The sequence below is a fragment of the Agelaius tricolor genome, unplaced genomic scaffold (assembly GCF_023055355.1).
Source record: "Agelaius tricolor isolate 1412-34295 unplaced genomic scaffold, bAgeTri1.0.p SCAF_13, whole genome shotgun sequence".
Taxonomy (NCBI): domain Eukaryota; kingdom Metazoa; phylum Chordata; class Aves; order Passeriformes; family Icteridae; genus Agelaius; species Agelaius tricolor.
This window is the reverse complement of record NW_027269273.1, coordinates 14,753,162-14,775,350: the sequence shown is the minus strand read 5'-3', so window position 1 is coordinate 14,775,350 and position 22,189 is coordinate 14,753,162. Positions and strand designations below refer to the sequence as shown.

General features: G+C 37.5%; 1 protein-coding gene across 26 annotated transcripts in view; it reads right to left on the bottom strand.

Moving 5' to 3' along the window:
• The window catches only part of KCNMA1 (potassium calcium-activated channel subfamily M alpha 1), a 415,833-nt gene that overhangs the window by 24,055 nt on the left and 369,589 nt on the right, over nt 1–22,189 (bottom strand). For 14 of the 26 annotated variants that reach the window (XM_071438814.1, XM_071438813.1, XM_071438807.1 and 11 more), the window contains 3 exons: nt 4,327–4,440; nt 3,552–3,635; nt 1,030–1,160 (listed from right to left, as the gene is read on the bottom strand). In XM_071438814.1, coding sequence (XP_071294915.1) covers nt 1,030–1,160; nt 3,552–3,635; nt 4,327–4,440 — 329 coding nt within the window. The remainder of the gene's footprint in view (nt 1–1,029; nt 1,161–3,551; nt 3,636–4,326; nt 4,441–22,189) is intronic. The other 12 variants (XM_071438810.1, XM_071438811.1, XM_071438823.1 and 9 more) reach the window with 1 other exon arrangement.

Genomic DNA, 22,189 nt, shown 5'->3' with positions numbered 1-22,189 from the left:
CAACATTTTATCTGTGTAGACTCATTTATCTGCGGATGGAACATATGGAAAATATAGCAGGGAAAACTACAAAATACAGATACATAAATATGAAATACAAATAAAATAATAAATCATAAAGATCACTATAAATTTTTCTTAAAGGCAAAAAAAGTTTCATTCTGAATTCAGGTGAAGGTCAGACTTGGCTCCTTTAGAGAAACCCATCTGCTCATATACAGTATTACTTGGGGTCTACAACAGACCTTTCTCAGCACTATGGATCTTTATTCCACAGTGAGCTCAGAAAGCCCATGCTCAGATTTTAAAAAGACTACATCCTTGCTATATCTAGCAGAGTTTAAGGTCCCTCTGAATGAAGTGTAGCTCACACAGAGCAAGACTGGTCTGGAAACTTGGCCAGTATGAGGAGGATGAAAAGAGCATGACTGAGGGGTTTGCTTCAGAACTGCTTCAAGCTGCAAACAAAAGCCCCAATGTAGATATAACCAAAGGCCACCATCTGTAGTTTCTGGCATGCAGTGAAGTTTTGATTAATAAGAAAATTCATATGAAAAAGAGAGGATAACCTCTCTTCTCACAAACAGAGTTCATGAGATGTGTACAATGGCTTTTGTGGAGTTCTATCAGTGTCCCCCAGCACTCATACTCGGAGCATTGCTCACGGCTACAGGAAATTAAAAGCTCAAAACACAGTTGATGCTGTCTGACAAGAATGGTGAGCACAGGGACTGACACACTGAATTTGAGTCTGGATTTTAGGCAGAAGGGACAATTTTTTTTGAAAGCATGATCCTTAAAACCTGATATGAGACTGTTTCCTTATAAAATTGTGGACTCATGGAAGTCCTAGATATCTCAGTTATAGTCTCCACGTCCAACTAAGAAAATAACCTAGCTTAGGTTCTGAAATTCTCTTGACACCTAAGAAAAAAACATCTCGTGCCTACCTCTGGAAAAGATTCTCCACCTTCACTCTCTTTCACAGCAAGTCTGATGGAAGGGAATGAAAAAGATTTGTTTGCTTACTGCGCTCATGAGAGAGTCCAGCACGCTGACAGCAAATGCGGTTCCACAAGCAAAAGGCTGCGTGAGATACAGTTCTGTGTCGGGATCATCATCATCATCTTGGTCCAAGAACTGAACATTTGAATCATTTACTGAAAATAACAATAATAATATTAGGAGTAGAAACGAAAGGTGTTTCTGGGTCACCAGCATGTGACCTTACACATCACACAGCCAAAGAAAAAGAAACGGCATATGTCTGGAAACACAGACTTGTGTCTTTGACGTCACTGAAAATGAAATCAAGATGGATGTGAAAATGTGCATTTAAAAATCTGCTGCTCATTATCTTGCTTGTAAGAGGTGACACTCTTGTTCTTGACAGGTTCCTATCCCTTTCCTGTAAAGCGGCTTCGTGGCACCAGTTGCCTGCGCTCAAAATGAGATTTATGATAAATTTGTATATTGAGACAATCTTGGTATATTGGCAGGGTACAGTGGCTGAGGCTGTATGCATGTACAGTTAATGTGAAATGCTATCACAAGATACAAAGTTAGAACCCCGTTGTAAAATAGAGGCTGTCAATAAAATGCTGATATAGCCCACAGGCATCTGTTAGATGTGCTGCTGTGATTCTTGCTGGAGCGGTGTTAATGCACTTAGGGCTCAAAAGAGGATAAACTGTCCCTTTAACATGCATCTATCTGAATGAATGAGCAGTTATTCTCTTGCAGCACTACCTTTTGTTCAAATATTTGTCTCTATAACTTCACTTTCTCAGCCACGAATTCTACATTAGCCCGTGTGAAAAAGAACCTAAATCAGGCTGTTTTAGAGAAAAGCACAAATAAAGTAGTATCTGTCATTTTGACTTTCTCTGGCATTTCATTGTCACAGTTAAGCCCTCTGCCTCCAACTCATTCCAACTAAAAATAGTTGTTTCCTTGAGATCAGTGTATCAAGTGGATCGTATTTCATGAAATATTTCATTTCCATATTAGTCTCCCTCAGGCATGAAAGCACAGACTGCTTAGCTATGCCATTGAAATACCCTTCAACTTACTAAATGACAAATTAATTTCAGTTCCCATGCAAGAAAGGGAAATGAAAAAGTTTTTGAGCATTTGAAACTGCATCCGCTGATGATATCCCTACTCCTCCTGTGAACACATCTCCTGAGCCAACCCAGCAAACTTTGAAAATAACATGAGAACTGCTGTTAACTTGATCAGATTTCAGCTCTGGACTTCTAAAGCCAGAAATGATTCTGCCTACTATTCTGATCTTTCTTCTCATACAGTTTCAATCCTTCCCATATAGTTTTCTTGTACATCCACTTCTTTTCCAAACTCTCTATACTACTGCGCTTGCTATGTTTAACTTACAAATCATTAATTACTGCAGATAAAGCCTCATGATAGCTGTATAAAAGAGATGAGGAGAGAATTTAAAAATGTTGCCTTTGCACTCCCTGATGTAATTGTTAAAGCATAATACCTTAGTACTGTAATAGGAGAAATGTTCTGCCCTAGGAATCAGAAGACTTTCATCCAAGAAAACACCAGGATCCACAATACTTCTTTTTCTAGTACAATACCTATCAATTTAGGTAGATTCTTAAGCAATATAGTATTTGAAAGCCTGCTGTATCAAAATGTACTTTTTGAACAGCCTGTACCTCAGTTTAATTTGCTAGTTGAGCGTAGGCACTATTGACAGTAGCACTCTTTTTCCACTTCCATCTGGCAGGCTAACACCTGACACTGTGCTAGCCATGAGTGGGGTCAGTTCCTGAGCTACTAAAAATCTATCCTGAGTTCTGCAGGTGTGTGTTTATCCTCAATATCTTTATCTTCCTGATGCAAGTTAGCACACTGGGATTTGTGGGCCAGGATAGCTGGGTGCAAATGGGTGGTGCTGTGCCATAGGGAAAAGCTCATCAAACGCTGCTCCAAAGGCTGGTGAGAGCACTCTGTGTTGAGAGGGAACCACACAGGAGCCTGGCTGCTCCTCTACAGCTTCAAAACCTGAGCTTCTGAGAAAAAGCCTTACTCTACAAAATAAACAAAAAGATAGCTTGAGGGAAAGTATGATGCTTGGGGTTTTTTCTGGTATCTTTTACTTCTTCTTGGACTTCCTGTGAAAAGCTGCTAAGGCATGTCCACCAAATTGACAACAGGCTGAAGTAACAAAAAGAAAGAGAAAGAAGAGAAAAGGAGAGAAAAATTGGTGTAGGAGAGTGAGGGCCAGGGAGGTGGGGACTTAGGCCAAAAAAAATGAATTGGTGAGGAGGTGCTATGAAAACAGCCGGCAGGTCAGACGAGTGTGATCAAAGGTTTACTGATGCTGCGTGAAAAAAAATCATTAAGAAGACCAGAACAAGACAGTCAATTTCAACCAGAACCACAAATAAAACACATTCAAAGCAGTGCCATGAGGGTAGCCCCTCTGATACAGCCAGATAAATAAAGGAAAAGCTGATGACAGTAAGAACAACAACAGAAAATAACACAGTGATGTGAAGGAAAAAGGCACTTCTTACCCAGTTCAGTTATCATTAGAATGTGGGTTCCACTGTTTTTTTCCTGACTGATTGAAACCAAAGGCAGAAGTTTGCCAGGCTTAGCTAGTAAGTAAAGTATTTAGGGGGGAAAGAAAGTACAGAAAGAGAATAAAGTAAGGGAAAAAGACAGGTAAGGCTCTAAAAAATAAAACTGAAAAAGAAAACAGAAGGACAAAGGACCACAAATCAAGTTTGTATTTGCCATGAAAGAAACAGAACAGCTTCTGCACTTCACATCACACCGCTTGACAACATAAATACCCACAGCCAGAGTGGAAATCAGAGTCTAGTTACCTACCATCATCATATTCTCAAGAGTGAAATATCTCATACTATTATACAGAGTTTGGTTACACATGATTAAACAGTTTTGGACCATGAAGAAATAAACAAATGGCCTCTTACAATTGATCAAATGCACAGGAAATATCTGCTTATACTTACTCTGGCCTTTTTCCTTTTCTAACCTTAGCCCAAAGACCCCTGCTTGTTTGTTACACTATGCAAAAAACATCTTGTCTGATAGATTATTTATTTAAGAAAATGGAGAAAACCCAAAGGAGGGAAATATATTTCAGTTATTCAAATAAAGTGAATCAACTGTTACTAAACTTTCTTTAGAGAGAGTAATTTAAAACACTTATCAAAAGAGAAAATGTAACAGTATGGGTAATTTTTCTGTATCTACATAACAAGGAAAGTGGGAAAAGGACATGGGAATGTATATGGGAGGATAAATTTTAGCTTTTCTTACCTAGCTCTGTTATAATAGGGATGTTGGCTCCTGTTGTAATGGAGGGTTGACGTAAAAGGCCATGGACTGGACTATTGTCTGGAGATGTCCTATCCATCCCAGGAGGTGTAAAGCCTAAAAGGAAGAAAGAAAAAAAAAAAAGAAAAGAAGAGAGAAAAATAGAGGAAGTTTACAGAGGACAAACTACACACACAAAAAAACCCCAAACAAACAAGCAAAAAAAAAACATTCCAAAGCAAACACCTTTGCTTAAACAGCAATTAAGATTTTAAAGAGTACTGTTTGTAAAAGGTAATTCAACCATAAGGAACAAACTGCTTCCATTAGCCAATTTTAGGTTTGAGCAGAAATCAAGATTTAAAATTATCCAACTGTTTTCCAACAGCACTACCACCCACTCATGGTAGGGTTTTTGTAATTTTGATGTGTACCATTTATAATATGCATTTCTATGAGGATTACAATTGTAGGAATACTGGGATGGAAGGGTCCAGTCTACAAGACAAAAAGATAGGATGAAAGGAAAGAGATACAGGTTTTCAAATGGTATGTGAGAGGATTGCTTGAAAAGAACTAGAAAGAGTGACAATTTGAAGGAAACAAAGGTGGAAGAAGAAACATGTTGGAAGGCAGTCACTGAAAAAAAAATCAGGAGACCAGCAACATTCACCTTTAAAAAAGACTGTTTTCAGCCAGATTGTCTACTGTTTAAAATGGAGCTCTTGACATTGAGTGGTTTTTGTTTTGGTTTTTTTGGGGGTTTTTGTTTATGTTTTTGTTTTGTTTTGGTTTTGTTTGTTTATTCTTTTGGGTTTTTTGGGTTTTTTTCCTTCAAACAAAAAATATCCAAGCAAAACCTTTTGAATTTTGATTGTAAGTACTGAAAAATGGGTAGTCATACAAAAGCCTATGCAATAGCAGGACTGGAAATTCACCACTGAGACTGACCAATGCATTCCATCCCCCTTTTCCAGTAAAGCTATAGAAAATATAGAAAACATGTGAATGCTCATTTAATGTCATTGCAGAAGTGATGGTAAAGCTAGAAAGTGACTTTATGGTTTCATAGACCAATAGACCAATATCAAGGCAGCATTTTTAGACAAGTATTTGTCTGCTAGGAATAAAATTGAGCCAAGTTTACTTTAAACCACACTTAAAAAAAAGAAAAAAGACATTCCTTCTTTGACTTCACACCTGACATCCAGGTGACAGACCTTTGGTCCTTTGTCACTAGTGCTGAATTCTCCATACATTTATTCTCAACTTATTCACAGCCAAATTAATTCCTGACTTAAATTCACTATCTTCTTGCAGTGTGGAAATTGTTTCACTCCATTAAATTCATGGATACATTCACCTGGTACTAAATTCAGAGGAAGATTATATGATACCTTGCCTTCAATTTGGGGACCAATTTACAAACCAGGAAATCTCTAAACTAAATTGTAGTTGTTAGCATATCATACTGGTTTATATTGTCTTAAGGACTTATAGTTCTCTTCCAGTGATCATTACATCACTCTTAAACTGCCCCTAAACTACAAGGACCACGAGATCTGGGCTTCTTGATTTAATGGGATTTAATGTTCTCCTTCCATTCATCTATCTCTATGTTTTGTCTGTATCACACAGAGAATATACAGGTAATAAAGCTAGAATCACTGGGAAGAGACTTCCCTAGCTCTGCAGAAGGTACTGGTATGAATTTCATTCTGACTATCACAAGAAAACTAGATGCAACATGGTGATTGTACAGACAGGATAGCTTAAAAAGAGAGCAAAAAGGAATTCTGTGAAGAATTCCTCAGGAGAAAAGAAGTGGATATATCTTCAACGGGCTTGTAAGACAAAAACATTGCCATAGGGAAACCTAAGCCAGTAGAGAAATTCTATATAACATTACCAGTGGATAGAAAATCTTTATAAAGCAGATTTCTTAGAGGCAATCAGAAATGTTAACAGTCAGCCATGTAACACCACCTGTGGTGCTGAACTCACAAAGACCAGCTTGGGGACAGGGAGTTGTGGTCCCAGCCAGTTTCAGTTTGCAGATGTTTCCTTCTATCTGGCACTATGACTGAGAGCTGTTTTGGCCCTTTGAATGTTTATCTCTTCATGGCAGCAATGTCAGACTGGTGAGCCTGAGGAATCTCGGGCTCTCCAGTCTGACACAGGTCTTTCAGTCACCACCTTGTAAGTTACAGGTAACACTGACACTCACAACAGCAGAAAAACTAAAGTGGGACTCCAGGGGGAGGAAATGCTATCTGAGGACAGGTGGGTATTAGTGTGACACTTCCTTCTGCAGCAGGATCCAGTGTCTTGTATTGTGTTATGGAATGCATTCTTTTAGGAGATGCAAGATACAGCCTTTGTCACATTAGAAAAAGCTCAGGTAGCTGCAGATTCCCTGTGCAGTTAAGGTGGCAGGCTCAGTTGGGTCTCCTGCTGAATTACAAATCAAAATGGCAACATGATGGCTTTTCATGCTCACTTATATAAAAGTAAAGAAAACCTAATTATTGTTCTCATGCACTCCAGGGATTGTACTGCTCAGAGTATCCCTGGAGGCTCTGCTTCTCCCTTTTTTCCTGAAGCATTTCTGCCCACATCTCAGGGCACATTTCCTGAACCACCTTCTAGTGAATCAGGCCCTTCAGGTGGTAGGAGCACAGCAGTATTTCCCTGCCAGTTAAAAGCAAATTGAAGTAAGCTAGTGTATGTAACTCAGCTAAATGGGCAAGTTCTTCTTGCCTCCCCTTCACTGCAACGTGCACATACACAGAGACACGCACACTCTCCATCTAAGGCCATTTGTAGCCACCTCTCTAACCCTTAGAATATTTGTCTTCCTGGGATGGTGTCAGAAGATTGAAGTAAATGTGGCATTTTTGTTAGACACAGACTGTCAGAAGCTCTGTAATTGCACACTGCACACATAGTGCATTCAGTCTGAAATGCAGGAAGCATGTTAAAGGGATTGTGTTTTCTCCTTGAATGAAAAATAGACTCATGCCTTAATATTTTTCATCCTACTGTCTTGAAAGATGTGAGAAGTATCTGATAATTTAATTTCCTTGCTCGTACTTAATCCAGACACTTCTACAAATTTACTTTTAAGAAATATAAGAATTGTGGAATATTTCCAGGAAAAGGAAATATTTGGGGGTTTTGTGTGCTATCAAACACCTTCAAGACACATTCCTGCTCCCAAGTCACAAACTAATTTCCATACACAGGCTGTCTATTTTTTTCCTCCAGAAGAGAAAACAAAAAAAAAAAGGTGCAGGAAACTAACCTGCTTTATCAGAACTTTCATTTAAAGGCATGAAAAACTACAAGTGACAGCTGTGCAGATTCAGTGAATGTGACATTTTTGAATTTCTTCAACTTGACAAGTAAACACCTTAAATCGGTAATGCTATATGCATAATACATGACCTGTATTTTGACATCCATCATCAAATGCTGACTTGAGAAAATACAGGTTTGTACGTCAAGGAATAGCACCCATAAAGCAGGGAGAAATTCAGGTCACAGGGTATTAGGAAAACTCTATTTCATTACAGAAGCTGAAACAAGCTAAGGCATCAGATTTAAGATCCATTTTCAGCTGTGAAAAGATTCAATTCCTCTGCACAGAGCATTCATTTAGAAATGACATGCTTTCCTCACAGCTTCTTTTCATTTTCCTTTTCATATTCCATTTTCTCCTTCAGTCCCCAAACCTTGTTCCATTAATGCTCATAAAAATCGTAAAACAGGGCTGATAGTTGTGATCTTACAAACACAGTATCTCCTTGTTCTGCAAACAACTGGGGGAGCTCTGGCTACAATTGCTTAACCAGAGCAACCTCTGCAGTAAAACTCACATGCCTGTGCAAGTCTGAGCACGGTGCCTGTGGAAGGAAAAGCAGTGACAGTGGGGAGACTTCTGGAGAAGGTAATTCTCTTTGCCCACAATTAGGAGGTAAGGCAAAATCATATCAGTTCCAGCAGTCACTGCAGCTGGTACTAAACTGCTGTACTGGGAGAGTGGTTCACTGGCTTTACCTCAGGCCATGAACTTTTTCTCACTGTGAAACTTAGTTGTCAGTCACAGTCAACCCACCACCACTGGCTATAGTGATAATCACTTCAACATAGAGTTATAGAATCATTTAGGTCTGAAGAGTCCTTTAAAATCAAGTCCAAACACTAACCCAGCACTACCAAGTTCGCCACTAAACCACGTCACTAAGTGTCACATCTAAATGTCTCCTAAACACCTCCAGGGATGGTGACTCCAGCACTTCCCTGGGCAGCCAGGAAATGTTGTTCCAATGCTTGACAACCCTTACAGTGAAGAAATTTTCACTAATACCCAATCTAAACCTCTCTTGGCATATCTTGAGTCCATTTCCTTTTGTCCTTTCACTTGTAACCAGGGAGAAGAGACCAGCTCCCAGCTCACTGCCACCTCCTTCCAGGTAGGTGGAGAGAGCAATGAGGTCTCCCTTATCAAACTGAGGAAGCTTCAATAGGAGGCAGACTACCCCTCTCTGTCTCTGAAACAAGATACTGCCAAGCAGTGGATTAAGAATATCACAGCTCTGAGAGGAACACAGGTTTTGGGCTCCTGACATACTCCAAATCAGTAAGGCCTGGCAGTCAGCAGTCACTGCTTCTCTCCTGGCAGCAGCATCCCTCCCTGACAGGCAGGGACTCCCATGTCTCTCCTCAGCTGCCTGCTCTGAAGGAGTTTGAGCCTCCAGCACTTCTCTGCAGAAAGCTGATGGTTCAACGTCTTGGCTTTGAGCAAAGAGCATTTCCCAGCTCCCTCTAAGGTACTACTGCTCACAGAAGTAGGCAAAAACCAATCAATTACATCAGAAGCAAAGATCTAAGTCTTAAAGATGTTCTCACCTTTGTGGAAAGAGAACACAGGGGAAATTTCCTCGGTAATAGCAGGCGAGCTCTTTTTACCAGGAGATGCAAGTGCTCTCCTGCTCTGAGCTCAGCATGACCAGGTGGCTATGAAACCTCACTGTCCCTAACAAAATACCACCAACAAAGGGATGAGCAGCACTAGGATGATGAGCTCTGTGCCTCTTGAGCCAGCTGACCCGTGGTCCTCCCAGGGAGGCACTAACTGTGTCTCAGCAGTAACATGCAGGTATTCTGAGATCCACAGTGGCACTGTGATGAAGTTCAAAATTAAAGAATGCTGTCATGGTAAAACATGCCTTTTCTTCCACTGAAAGAACCACCAATTTTGCTCTGCTTATGTGTGAGCAACTGGCCTGATGGCCAAATGATCTGCTGACTGTGCTGGCCATAAGCCACTAATTTTTGTTTCTTTGCAGGTCACTTAATTGAGTAATGTCCCACAAAATGCAGGAAAGTTTGCTCTTCATAGCAGTAAATATATTCTTAGAGTTTTCTGAGGGGACTGATAAAGGTTCACTGGGGTTTTAATGTAGAGGGAAATTTGTCTTGTGGATGTGCACTGCTTCTGTTCCACTGACTCCACCAAGATCCAGATGGGCATATTCACAAAAATGGATTTTATGCTACATTTATAAGATATACTCTGTTCTTAAGGACCATAATGGATCCTTTATGATTCTTTTCCCCTTTTTCTCTGCCCCTTTCTTCTTTTCCTCCCTTCCTTTTCAAAGATATACATTTTACTAAACTGGAATTCTCTGCAGGCAGAAGGCATTATCCCAAAATGAAAATCCACTTGACAGACCTAAAGGCTGTGGCCTTGTTATTAAAACACCTTGTAAATTGATAGCACCCTTTAAATAATGCTATTTTGGGGAAAGATGTCATGGCATTCACTGGGTGATATATGCTAAAAAGTCCTCAAATATAATTTAAAAAGCACATGTACATCCAGCTACCTCTGTTTAACCTAAAGAATATGAGACAACAATAATATTTTGAGCATATATGAATAAGACATAAGTGGTGAACTGCCAAACACACCCTCGACAGGTTATCATGCAGAAATATGGGACAAGTATTTTCATTAAGCAGAGGCAGCCAAAAAGAAATAATTCTCAGAAAGGACCTCACAGTTGTATCCCTTTGCTACTGTTTGCTGACAATGTCATTAATATTCCTGTGAATTCAATTGAATGATAGACTATACCTGTTATTCTCCAAAGTACAGCCCTTGGGTATACCTGGAAAGTTCAGCAGCAGTCATGCAGCTAAAGAGCTGCTGACATTCATGGGAATCTGTTACAGCCATTCAATTTAGAAACAATTCTAGCTTCAGTGTCTCATGGGGTCTGAGACAGAGAGCTGTAGTTCAGCCTGAGAACCTGGAAATCCTAAATTCTGGCTTCAGTTCTGAGTTTTACTGTGATTTGTGCTGAATATCCAATAATCTCCTGGAGATTATCGCTAAAGCTCTGGAAAAGGAGAGGAATGTGGGAGGCCGGATGTGACTACACAAGCTCCCAGCTCTCTCAGAGAGAGAGAGCATCTTCAGAGATGCTCCAGGCCCAAATATAGGCCAAGGTAAATCTACAGAAGGTAGAGGCTGAAGAAGGACACCTTTCTCAACTTTAGCAACCCTCCAATGCTTTGGGAATGGAACAACACTCGAGCTTTGAACTCTGAGAGACAATGTCACACAGAACCAGCTGCCACTTTCTGCCAAGAGAGTGCTCTTCTCTAATTTCCCTTTGCTCACTTTCTGCTGAATTACAGAAACCTCCAGTAAAAATATCCAAATCAAAGCTCTAATGGAAGCACAGGCCAGCGGGTTCAATGCTAGTTTCTGCTCCCCAGAGTGTGAGATCCATTCCTGGATGAGTTAGTGGCCCCCTGTGCTGAAAGTGTAAATGATTTATAGGCCTGCTGGTTCTTGGGCTGCTCTAACAAGGTAGGATTAAGCTGTAAAAACAAAGATCAAGAGAAGGATTGGAGTTTCATCATCTTGAGGTCTAGCATTGAATCACACCACACTGATTCCATTTCAATTGTGAACAGCATAATATATTAGAAAAGTGTAATATTTTAAGCCTAGGGCAGAATAATGTATAACTTAGAGGGGTCTGTTAACAGGTACTTATATAAATCTCTTCCCAGTTTCAGTGCCATTTTGAGTTTCACTGTTATACACACCCCAAAAAACAAAGTCCACCTGAAACTGCCTAGGTTTTGTTCTTGTTGGCTTTGTAGTAATCTTTTTCCCTTCACAAAATCTTATGTGGTAATTACCCAAACCCTAACTCTGCAAGGTTCACCACAAGCTTACACAACCCAAAACTACCAAAACAAATGGGCTTTCTTTACTAATACTTTGCAGAGCACAGCCTTAATGTTCACTTCTTCCTATTTTTCTCACTTTAAGCAAGATAATACGTAGTTGCTAGCCATAGCACTTCCCTCAAGTCAGCCTGAATGGAAACTCTATTTCTCTATGCAGTAAGCAAAATTAAATTTCCCCTTTTTAGCTACTTTTTTATAAATTTTATTTTTTAATTGTTCCTACTCTTCATTTACTATTTAATAGTTTTCTACACTAGGTGCTTCTAGGGCACAAAGTTAGTAGCATCTAACTGTAGCACAGGTTTGCAGCTAAAATGATGTAGTATATAACAATGCCAAACTCCTTTCAGTTTAATCATTAGTCAGCTCTGCATATTTAGACCTCAGGCAAAAATAAATATGCTGAATAAAAATTATCAAATAAATTAAGCTACATTACCTATTTTAGAGAGACAGGTATTCAATAACTAGAAACAAAATGGAAAACTCACCACTAAAAATGATATATTGGCATGTAAGACAAGACTCTACATTAAGTCATTATATCAAAAAAAGTGAATTTTTCCTTAGTGTAAAGGAAGAGTAAAGACAGATATTATAACAAGTAATCAATTCAAATATTTGAAAAATAAAAGTAACAGTGTTGTCCAACATCTGATTGGCAACTACTGAAACATAAATTAAACAAATTTCCCATTGCTGCTTATGGGAAAATTATGTAGATTAGAATTTGATTAGGTTTATATCATGAGACTCAATTTGGACGTTTAATCTATTAAGCTCCAATAAATGAGGCATCTGAATAGCTCCCCTGAGCAGCAACAGTAATAACGACAGCAGCCTTTTTTGGAATATGTATTCTGAAAATTTCTTTAGCAGACGAGTCCACATCTTTAAGTACAATTACTTTGTAACTTCTACAAAAAATTCAGGTGTTTGCAGTAAGGAAATGGATACATACAAAATGCTTAAACAGACATTTTATGATAATCAACATCTGTCACTCTGTTCTAGCAATATTGATTTTCCATCAACTTGGACTTACTTACGGTCGACTTCATGGTCTGTGAGGGCTAAATAGTGCCAGCAGACTTGCAAATTACTCAAGCTGGAACTGAGCTGGAAACCTATGGTAAAACATCATTAATTTCTCTACAGGCTGTGTCAAAACTAAAATCCCACATTCAAGGCTGTCTTGGGGATCAAAGATTGAACTGTGAAGGCTATAGCCCCATTTTATCAAAGAAATCTGAACTGAATTCCCAGAGTTGAGCTTTGAGACAGGTTGGACTCAGATCAAGACCACCTCTAATTTATCTGGCAGGTATGCTTCATAGGCCCTCCTGCATATTTCCTGCAGTCTAATCTATTTGCAAGTATACAAAAGCTCCTCTTCTATATCGCTCTATATTGCAAAATGCAACTTCTCAAAGCCTGCTGACTAGAGAGCCCATTGTGCACATGTCCCGTCCTGCCAGATTTCACCAAATCCTAGGGAAGCTTTTAGTGGACAGGTTGTCTTATGCAAATAGTCAAGTGCCAGTAGGCAGGTGATTTAAAAAAAAAAAAAAAATTAAAAATGTCAGGGCTTTATTAAATACTCATAGTGAAGGAGCATGGATCCTGTGTTCATGTGTGGATATATTCTCTTTAAAAGAGGTTTTAACATGGAATTTAATTCTGGCACTCAAGCTTTCAGCATGCCACTACAAAGGTTTTCTGCAAGCTGAAACTTTTTACCAGTACTCCAAATTGAACATCATAAATAGGGAAAAAAAATCCCAGTCATGCCCTTTGTCATTGAAATACTGCCTTTTGTAGCACACGACTTCAGAGTAGCATGTCTGTTAAAGACATCTTTGTAGATATCATGTGTGAAAATGAGTATCAGGTTGATTTTAACTATACCAGTCTATATAACACCAACTCAACCAACTTCCCCTTGGAAAGCACCAGAAATCACAACCTCTTCTTTCTACTTCTTTTTTCTTCACCATTTAAAAAAATCCAAATACAAACTGCACAGCTGTGGAATCAGGAGGAATCTGAAGTAGCTTTCTAATTGAATATTCTTGAACGCTGTACCAGTAGCAATATATTAGCTACTGATAGTGCCTAAGGTTGTGTCAGTAAAACTGCCTGAAGAGCAGCAGTGATACCACTGGTGCCACTGGGTTCACCCCATCTGTAGAATGTGGAAACCCCTGCTTCAGTCAGAATCAAGAGTTCAGAGAGCAGCTCATGCCTCTGATGGCCATATCCAAAGCATACAGTCAGCAGTGTAAATAAAGAGGTGATTTGCTCAAATATATCAAGAAAAAAGGAAAGTATTCAGAAAACCAGTGAGGTAAAGTCTGCTCTTAAGAGAAAATTCTGTTGCTAAGTCTGCACTGTTTTGGCTCACTGTCTTTCTCCTCTTACAAACATTAATCTTAAAAAGAAAATTAATTCCTTATCATGACAGAATGACTCATTATTTTATCAGAGTTTTTTCTAAAATCTATAAGAGTTTTCCTTACCTCTGACAGCTCAGTCTTTTGTATTTAAAGAAGCATCTGCCGAAGTGTCTCTACACCATCTCCTTATTTATTTTATTTATATGGGATTCAAAACCCATTAAACTAGCAAACAAGCTGGTAAAGACAGTGATAACAGTAAAATATAATGTGGTATTCTTTAAGTAGTGAAAATTAAATGGCAATCATAAAATGTATACTACAGTATCCAGTCACAGTACAGACATCCTGAAAACTTCCAGCAGTTTTTTGTAGGGTTTTATTTGTGTTGGTTTGGTTTATTGTGGTTTTTTGGTTTTCAGCTCTGCCTACTTATTATCATCCATGAATCTAAACACTACTTTAATCTCTACAAGTACTTAATACATTAACTTTCCTATTCATTATTGCTTAGTATAGAGTTAAATGGGTTGATAAAAAATAAAATGTTTTCTTCCTTGTTTTCATTTCATTAGTACCAATATCAGTGGAAATAGCTTTCCTTTCAATTAGGCATTCTGAATATTTCTGAGAGTCTTTAGTCTATTTATTATTATTTGATAGGATTCTGAGAATAAATCTTCAAGTTGCAATGTGGGCTTTTGTTGCTAGTGAAGTAGTTTAAGAAGTGGTGATTTTGGGCCAACCTAAAATATAAATCTGCAGATAAGTTGTAAAGGCTGATTTACATGTGACATGTGAGCAAGTTGCCATTAAAAATATCTAGACTCAGTCCAAATTTTTTGAAGCACTCTGTCTATATAATTCAGTCTAGATCTTCCACTGAAAATGGAAGATAGGTCCAGACAGATGAGCTTACATTGCCACTAAAGAACCAGATATTTAATTAGAAGTTAGAATAGTAACAATTTGCAAATTTTTGAGGATTTACAACAGATATACACAATTTCTAAAACACACCACTGAATATGCTAAACAAAATGGCCAAGCCCCTGTTCTGAATCTGATTTTCTTTAGAGCATAAACTATTTTTGAGCAAGCTCACACTTGTGGCTAATGACTTAAGAATGTAACTGCAGAGCTGTTAGTCCTATTAATTAATCGATTAAACAAATAAGTAACATTTTCTCAGGCCTCACACTACACTGCCTGATTTCAGTCTCTTGTTCTTTTTTTTAGAGGAGCTGTTTCAAAAATGCCTGCCTGTCTTTGCCCTCACTTGGAGATGCATTACTAAGTCACAGAACAAGCAGACTGGCAGGAACTTTGAAGCAGGAACCCCTACATGGGTGTACTAGCCTGTCTACACACTACCAGCCTGTCCATGCGTTTAAGAAAAAACTCTGTCAAACTTACAGAAAATATATATACTGTAAACATTGTAGGGATACCTTCCCTCTCACTAATAACCAGTAACCATGCTCCTAAATTAGTATTTAGAGTATTTGACAATTAAAGTTGAATAAAAAATTTAAGCAAGCAACCAAACTTCAAATCAACATGAAAGGTGGAATCTCCATTATACTTCCACAGGATCTGATTCAAAGTTCTAAGGAAAGTTTGCAAAAGATCAAATATTGCTATGACATTACAGACATTTTGTAAGGTCTTAATCCTGTCTCTAAATAAGCCACTACAAAAATTCCATTAGCCAGAAACTTATTTGGCTGTGTTGAATAGAAATAAATTACAAGAACTAGTTCAGAACTTTCTTCAACAAAAACTCCTACCACACCATTTACAAAATTAATAATTTACTTTTCAGCTCTGTTTTGCTCAGATGTTGAAAAGCTGCAAAAATAATGTATTATCAGGAGCAAGCACAGCAGTATTGATTCTCCAACAAAGGCTGTGCCTCAAGTTAGCCTGAATATCCTTTCCTGCAGATGCTGAAAGAACTAGCAGGTTCTTGATAACCAGAAGCTAGCAATCTTTCAGAAAATGCTTATTATGGAAAGTCTGGGCTGTCTCATATTTAATCATGTCAAACTTAAATCAAGAGGTCTTTCTTGAAAACAAAATGCCAAAAATTTTATAAATTTTATCTAAGGCTGTCAAAGTTCTGCAAATCACTAGCAGGTGATAGATTCTGCTTTTCTGCTTTGGAGATCACAAGCTAGGATTTAACTAGAAAGAACAAAAATCCAGCTTTCTCCTGTATTGGTATTAGACAGGTAAAGCCTGCTAGATACTGATGCTTTGTATCTTCTTCCACAGTAAAGCAAAACCAGTGACATTGATCTCTAGAAAAACCCCATCACCTTTATGAATATAAATAACCATTTATTAAGCAAACAATACGTAGTGAAGCAAAGAAAGACACCAGAATTATGCTCATGAGGCTGCCTGCTGTGGTACATTACTTTCAAACTATCTTGTATTCCTGCAATATATTATCTATATGCTCCATTTTCTTGAAGTTATCTTCATAATCAAGATGCTATCACAAGTATCGTGGGCACTGGAACTATTTTTAATTTTCATTTAAAGAGCAATTAAAGAAAGACAATGGATACACAAGATAATAAAGTAAGTGATTAGCAGCATGCAAATGACATAGGCTTAATGATAATGCCCTATTCTATTCTCCAAAGGGCCTGTTGAGAGAAACCCTTCGTACATGTGGTTGTGCAGCTAATGTGCCTCAGCCTACAATTACAACATTGCTGACACCATTAACCACTGAAACAACATCACTTCATGAAATCCTTGTTGTCTCATTAAAATGCAAAGGGTCAGGTAATTTACCAGCATTGTGTGTCTACTTTTGTTGTGGGTAATTAGCAAGCATTACCCAGCATGGACTCCTACTGGGAAATAGTTAAACTGTGAAATATTAAAAAGAATTTTTTATATTTGATGGGTACTTGAAAGATTTAGGATTATAACAACAACATACAATGTATTCAAAGCCATGAAACACAGACCTTTTACACATTTCATGTCATAAAATTTTTGTGATTGGTTATCTTTGAAAATTAACTTCAAATTTTAAAAATTTTCCTCAGTATAATTGGATCTAGATACACATCTTCTTATGCAATTAAGAACTTTTAGAAAATACACAGAGGGAGATGCAAAACACCTTACAGTTTTTTAAATACTTACATATGGTTTCTTAAAAATAGTTTTTTTAAAAGTTAAAACACAGAGGTGGGTGCAGTACATTCTAATACTCATGTGGCCTTTTGTCTTGCTAATTGCAGCCTCATATCACCATTTAAGGGAACCTTGATAACGCTCACTATCAGCTCACATCTTGTCAGGGAGCAGAATGGTCTCTTATTCTTTAAATGGAAGTTTTGGAACATAAAACACATTCCAATAAAAGTGAACAGAAAATTATGAATTCATTAAACTACTTTGGTATCTTGTGCTATATATAATATTTATATTCCAACTACTGTAAAATATGCTTTAATATCTTTAGGCAACTCTAAGGACTTAAATATTTATAAAATGGCTAAAGATAAAGTATAGCTCTCTTATTCCTACATACAGATGATGTAAGGCATGCAATCAAAGACAATAACACTTTCAACCCATTTGTCATCTTAAAGGAGCCTTTCAGCTTCAGATCCCTTGTGTGCAATCTACATAAGAGTTGTTGCCTACATAGGCAACTCCAGAGGAGTTTGCTCCTTAAAAACTACCAAGAGTGCTATACTTCACATAAAACAGGGTTTTCTGAAAATGGAGACAAAACTATAAATTTGCAAGGAAAACAGCTCCGAGTGGGGCTTCAAAATACTGCTGTATTTATCTCTGGGACATCTGGGAACAGGAAGCATTTTGATTTAATATTTCATAACATAGAGGCAATTGCTTCCTTGCCTGGTGTATAATTAATGCTCATAAAAAGAGTGTGTTTTTTTATTCCTCAGCATCAGAAATGCACAAAATAGTACACCTCCATAATAGGGGGTTTGCTTTCAAGATGTTGAATAGCAAATAATAATAAATTTGAGTTACCATAAATTTATAACAGTTTTGGGATGCTTAAATATAGTTTAAGTATGAGATCACATATTTGATGTACTGTATTATCTACCTCCTTCATCCTGTTTTATTTTTCTCTGGCTGAAGCAGAAGATATCTTAAAGCAGAAGAGGAAGAAGCAATTGTGAAAACTGAAAGGTATTTGGGCTAGGACCTTACAGTATTTCTCAAAACCAGAGAAAATTGTATCAAAGGAATATGTCTCTCCAGTCATTCATCCAACACATTTTTAGTGTTTTATAAGCAATAAAATTGAAAACCCTCTTTTCTTAATAGTTTTTCTCTCTTTCCATGAGAACTTTGAGAGAGGTGGGGAACTACTTTGTGTGTGTAATTCCAGCAGGCAACACTGGTGTCCAGCTGCAAGGAAAGGTACCAAAAATGTGAGAGATGCTGCAAGGGATCCTTCCTGTCAAGGGTTTCATGTGAAGACTGGAAGCCTAGCAAGGTCCTCACAGAGCTGGTTTCTTACAGCACAGGAAAAAAAGTTAAGTGAAAAGCCTCTCTCCCACACAGACTCTTTAGTTTATTTAAGTCCAAATCTTGCAAAGACCTGCACATAATCTAACTTTACACAGGTGGACAGTTTCATTGAAGTCAGAGATTTATTAACCTGTATAACATTGAGCACATAAGTTTTGGAACAAGCAAGGCATCAGATTATAAACTTGCCAGGGCAAAGGCCATATTTTATTCTTGTATATATCAGGACTATGACAACAAGCTCTTAATTCCATCTAGAGCTCCAGTGTGCTACCATAAAATAAATAACAGCTATCAACTGATCCATCTAGTTCAGCAGGATAAGAAATTATGTGCATGTTGCAAAAAGGTAATACTGAGTTATTTATCACAGAGACCTGATCTTCAAAAATTGGGCTATTTTTTGTGCGTAAATAGTGATATGGGACATGTCTGGTCCTTATCTCATTTTTCAGTTATTAACTTCATTAATTAGGATGGTCAGCCTTTGTTTTAGAGAGGGCTAATGAAATCAAACTACAACCACCTAAAATTCAGTTAGCTAAAAAATAATCACTCAACCAAGTAGAAAATTTTGTTAATTGGATTATTACTATTATTGCAACAACTGATGCTAACAAAAGGAACATTCAGAACCAGTGTAAAAACATCTTTAATCAGGTGCTAACTCCTACACTAAACTATCAATCCTGCAAGCCAATAACCCTGATGTTAATGTAAAAAAACATTTTTGAAAATGTGACTGGAGGATTGATACTGTCTTGGAGAGTATCTTTCAAAACATCTGTATGAATTAGGTAATTATGAGCTAGTTTAAGTATAACAAGCATTCTGCAGTCTAAAAGACATTGATATACAAAGACACACAGGAATAGAAGGGGTGAAAAGAATAAAGCTAATGTCATAGCTCACTTTTAAAAACTACCCCAAATCTTTCACTTTCTGCCACCACTATTCACTTATTTATTTTTAATATTACATCTACATTTAACATTCTACCTTTACTTATAAGCCTTCTAAAGAGGTAAAGTAGCTCCTTAAATTCTGCAATTATTTAGTGCAGCTAAATAGAGTTTGATTTTCTGCATTAAAAAAGCAAGATTCTTTATTCCTACGTTTTTATTAAATATAACAAATTAAACATAGGAAACAGTGCTGGAGTTGCCACAGAATATTGAATTCCATAAAAACCTAAAAATTAACTTCATCTATGATTATCCAAGCCTATATTCTGAAATATTAACTTTGAACCTTATGACTATAAAATAAAAGATATAAGATTCAACATTCACTAAACCCCCTCTCCTTCAGGAATAAAACTATTGCTTTGAATTTATAAAGAGTTTTCTCTAGCAGCATTAAAATACAGTTATCTCCAAGGAAGGGCAAAAACCATTGCTAACAAAGCACTTCAGACAGTATTTATCCTTTCCCCTTATTTAAGAATTTTCTCTCATTTTCAATCCCAATAATAGGGTTTTTCTGCCTTTTTCTAACACTTCAGGAATAAAGCAATCAAGGTTTATTGATTGGTAGAGGTGGAAAATAATATATTATCTGCAATCACAATGGAAAGCAGATCTCAAATTCATTTTATTAATGAATTTCTTGCAGCAAATTGTGAGACTAAGTTCATAAAACTTTGCAATGATACAAGAATTAGTTATCCGATTGTGAAATAAGTCTAAAGAAACTCTGGCTGTTTCTGTCCTTTTAATCAAAGTTTAAGACAGCTCCAACAAAAGATGACAATGAAGTCATAAGTGATTTTTAAAGGAACTGGATCAAATGAAATGAAACTTGTACAGGGCTATTTTACCTTGTGCAATTTGTTACACTTGGAAGTCAGTGTGTAAAATTCTGAGTATGTTTACTTGATTTTATAGGATTTTCCCCAGAATAATCCTGCCATGATGTATGAAATGTATTACCCAGGAGTTCATCCAATCTTCATGTTTTTCTCTTTATTCTCTCTTGTTGGAGGATCTATTATGAGAACTGTAAATGAGGGCCCTAAAAAGATCTCTCATGTGTTGAAATAGTGTTCCTAGGGAAAATTCTTATAAGTTGAAGTCATTCAGAAAACAGCTGCAATTGTTACTTTGCTGAAATACATCTACACTGCTGTACTGTGATCTGTCTTAGAATGTCTATGGACAAAATGTTACTATACAGCCTCCCCTTTCTGTACTTTAGACCTGCTTGGAGCTATAAGATCACTTTTCTTTATTGTTTAGTAAGTGTTTTTTAATGAAATGTACTGCTCTTACTATATAGGACTCAAAATAAGCTCTAAATCACTATCCAATAAAAGAAAATTATTGAGTTGGATATCTAAAGTTACTACCCAGAGGCTACTCTGGTACAGTATTTATAAATCTCTAAACAGTTAGGTATAATTGTCTTTCTGGGTTTTGGGAAGAAAGCCAAATAGCAGCTTTAGTTACAACTGAAGATAAATATTTTGTGTCGGGCCATGTTCATCTGGTGGATAAAGTAAGAAGTAAAATCCCCACAAAGTAGGACTCTAAGAAAAAAACAAGAAGCATGAAAAACTAAATAGGAATAGTCAATGGATGATACTTGAAGAAGAAAGGATGGAAATGTCAACAAAATGAAGGAAAGGAAAATTACTGGAGGTCTCCCAACTTAACAGCCAAGGCAGAACCCATCACACATCCAGTCCTCCTGGGTGCTTTGGAAAAATGTTATGACTGAGGAGCACATGTTATGACGATGGATCTAATATTCTCTGGTCTGCTCTCCAAAATAATTCTTGATGAAATAATCTTAATTTCTGTTTGAGGAAACAGAATGAGAAACAGAAAGGACAATAAAAACCAATCTCCAGTACCCAGGGGTGACCATTTTATCCAACACAAACACACAACTCCGTACAGATCTTTCTAGGAAGAAAATCAGTCAAGATCTCTAAGAGGTAATCAAGACAAACACAGGGCTTCCTTGTCAAAAATAAGGTTGAGTTTATAAATAATTTTGTGAAGAGCTGGGCCAAGACAGAATTTTGTACTTCAAAATCTGAGATATCTTAATGAAACAATAGTGTGCTGCAGCTTCAGTGGGATACACTTTGGCCTTTCTGTCCTTGGAATCTAGGTTCTAGGTCTCCCAAAGGCAATGAACTGCCTGGATGATTTCCAAAAGCTCATTTTCAGACATTAGAGTCTGCAGCCCTAACCTCTAGCAAGCCTACAGAGCTGCCCAGTCAGCTTTGAAACGATCAATGCAGACAGCCCTGAGAACACTTTCAACGTGAGAACTTCCAACAGTACAGGTTTAATTTAAAAGAACTTCTTTTCTTTTTGAGTAGAAGTACATATTTTATGTAAAGGAGACCAGAAAATCCTTTCAAAACTGTTAGTAAGCTTTTCTTCCTAGGGAAGACAGGTTGTTTGCACACGCAGTTCTGTGTAGCCATGCATCTGGTCGTATGTTGCCAGACAGCTGATGATGAACATAGATTTGACAACTTAGATAGTTTGCTGCCATCCCCTCTGGATATGCTAGGTCATTTGTAGCTCTGGTCCAGATTATTATTTTTTTCCCTGTGTCTTGGAACTTTGAGTTGGATTTTTCTTCTGTGGAAGATCGAGGCAGAGCACTGTGCTTAGATGAGATGCGATTCTGGCAGG